At 36.1% G+C, this 2,321-nt stretch overlaps 1 protein-coding gene across 1 annotated transcript; it reads right to left on the bottom strand.

The window, feature by feature from the left end:
- LOC110887495 (probable receptor-like protein kinase At2g23200) lies at positions 1 to 2,026 on the bottom strand. The gene is made up of 4 exons (XM_022135091.2): positions 1,841 to 2,026; positions 734 to 1,741; positions 212 to 381; positions 1 to 127 (listed from the first exon to the last, which is right to left on the bottom strand). The coding sequence occupies exons 2-3, from the start codon at positions 1,475 to 1,477 to the stop codon at positions 229 to 231; spliced, it is 897 nt and encodes a 298-aa protein (XP_021990783.1). The 5' UTR covers positions 1,478 to 1,741; positions 1,841 to 2,026; the 3' UTR covers positions 1 to 127; positions 212 to 228.
- Between the last annotated feature and the right edge of the window lie 295 nt (positions 2,027 to 2,321).

Here is a 2,321-nt window from a genome sequence, read left to right as displayed (position 1 = left end):
AACAACCAAAAGTACCTGCAACTTAGCCTCATTTTCATATTTGTGTATCTGTTTTTGAGATATTTGACTGAGAATGTGTAGCAGCCTTCCTGAGAGTCTTTAACTTTCCTGAATCCACATGGCCAACCTGTAAATATCACATAGATGTTGTCACCATCTTAAAACACCACTTGATAAATCATAATAAATATTTATAACATATCAAACTTACAACAGCCAGATTCAGATTCAGCTGAGTCTTTGGTTTTGAATTTCAGAACTTTCAGATTTGTCAGTCGTGTTCATACTGTTCAATTCACTAGAAAGCTCAACTACTTGCGTCTCAATTATGGAAGCATGACTATTCTCCTCCACGTAATCAGATTTAACCTCTGAATTCAACTGGGACAATGAGAAAGCCAAATGAATATTAAAATTTTGATTTGATAATAGTAGCCCCGGGGGGATACTACGTCAGGGCATTTATAACTTCATCAATAGTTAAAGAAACAAAGTAAGTTTCATTAAAAAAAGAAGCTTTAATAACTTCATCAATAGTTAAGAAAGGGCTTAGCACTTAAGCACTAGAAGATAAAAAATGAAGAGTGTTTCTTTTTAAAACAAACCATAGCGGTTTGAGTACAAATACTATGGCACATATGAAACTGCGTTTATAATTTATTAGTTTAATCTGATTTCAACAAGCAATTTGCATATGTACAAGAAAGGTTAATGTTTTAGAACATTGGCTTACTTGAAATAATAATGCTTTCTCAAGTTCCTTGACAACGACTTTTATTGTAGGACGTTGGTCTTGAGTTTCCGCCACACATTGATATGCAATTTCGATGAATGTGTGCAAAGAATCCTTGTTGGGTCCTTTATTTAGAACGACATTGTTTTCACCGATTTCTTCCTTTAATATAGGATCTATCATGTCCTCTAGTGTTCCCATGCAGAAGCTTTGTCTTGCCACACGACCTAACCCTCTCACATTCTTCTTCTTGTAAATTGAGTCACTGGCTCTCCTCCCACATAGAATTTCAAACAATACAACTCCAAAACTATACACATCCGATTCTCTTTTTAACCTACCAGTCTTCTCATATTGTGGATCTCTATTGGAAGGTCTGCCAATACGATTGTTGAGATAGAGAGCTTCGTCTTCTTGATTTGGAGGCAGGAATACGGAGACCCAAAAGTTAACAATCTTTGCCCCCCAGTTCTCATCTAACCCAATGCTGTAACTAGTTATATCACGATTTATTATGATCTTTTGGTCTTCCATCTCATAGTGAAGGTAATTCAACGCATGTGCAACATCAATGAAAATTTTCAAACGTTTTTCCCAAGTTAAAATACGCATGTGGTTGACATCTCCCAAATAATCAATAAGATATCCATTAGAGATATTCTCAGTGACAAGGACCATCTCAGAATCCTCAACACAGATGCCAAGTAGATTTACAATGTTGGGATGCTTAACACGGGTAAACATTTCAATTTCTGTAAAAAACGCTTCTTCTCCATACAAGGCATGTCCAGAAGGGTACCTTTTTAATACTACAGTGCTCTGTCCCTTCAGATGTTCTCCTTCATACTTCCCCTTCTGGCATGAAAGATTTTCTTTATCAAAAAAGTGGAGTTCCGCTCTGTACAAAGTATAGCTAAACCAAGATGCAATTGTGTATGCCTCTGAAAAATTATTTGTTGCTGATTTAATACCATTGAGATGAATCTTCAAATGTCCCAACTTGTTTTCCTGCAAATATGTGACAAAGGGAAAAGGAGAGTTACAAAACTGACTTAAATTGAGAATAAAAAATGCGTTGTTAAAACTTTTAGAAAAACTATAGATTACATTGAATCGATCTACAATTATACAAGGCAAATGGGTTCCGCTCTGTATAGAGTATAGCAAACCATCTCCACCTCACTGCCAACTGATTAAATTGTAGCAGACCTGAGCCTTGCCTTCTGATCGACATATACTAATTCATATATGTTGTTTGGAACCTCAACAAAAAACCAATATGGTGCCAACCACTGGTTCCCTTTTCCCCTATATATTGTGTGCCCTAATTTTCCATCTAAGATACACAGTTGGGCCTTCACAGATTGTCCAGCCCAACTTGTTTCCCCAAGCCCATAAAACCTTTATAGTTACCCAGTTTGTACATAAGGCCCAAACACATAATTTGATAATCTAAATGGAATCCCAATCTTGTGTTCTAGTAAAGTTTAATTGAATTAAAATTTCCATTTGTTGGTGCACTTGTGTCTGTACTTTGTCTGTATTCGAACTGTATGTAAACGATGTCCAAAGTCAGTCTGTAAGTTGA

The sequence above is a fragment of the Helianthus annuus genome, unplaced genomic scaffold (genome assembly GCF_002127325.2).
Source record: "Helianthus annuus cultivar XRQ/B unplaced genomic scaffold, HanXRQr2.0-SUNRISE HanXRQChr00c001, whole genome shotgun sequence".
In the NCBI taxonomy this organism is placed as follows: domain Eukaryota; kingdom Viridiplantae; phylum Streptophyta; class Magnoliopsida; order Asterales; family Asteraceae; genus Helianthus; species Helianthus annuus.
Note: the sequence above shows the minus strand (reverse complement) of the source record. Positions and strands in the feature narration are given on the sequence as shown.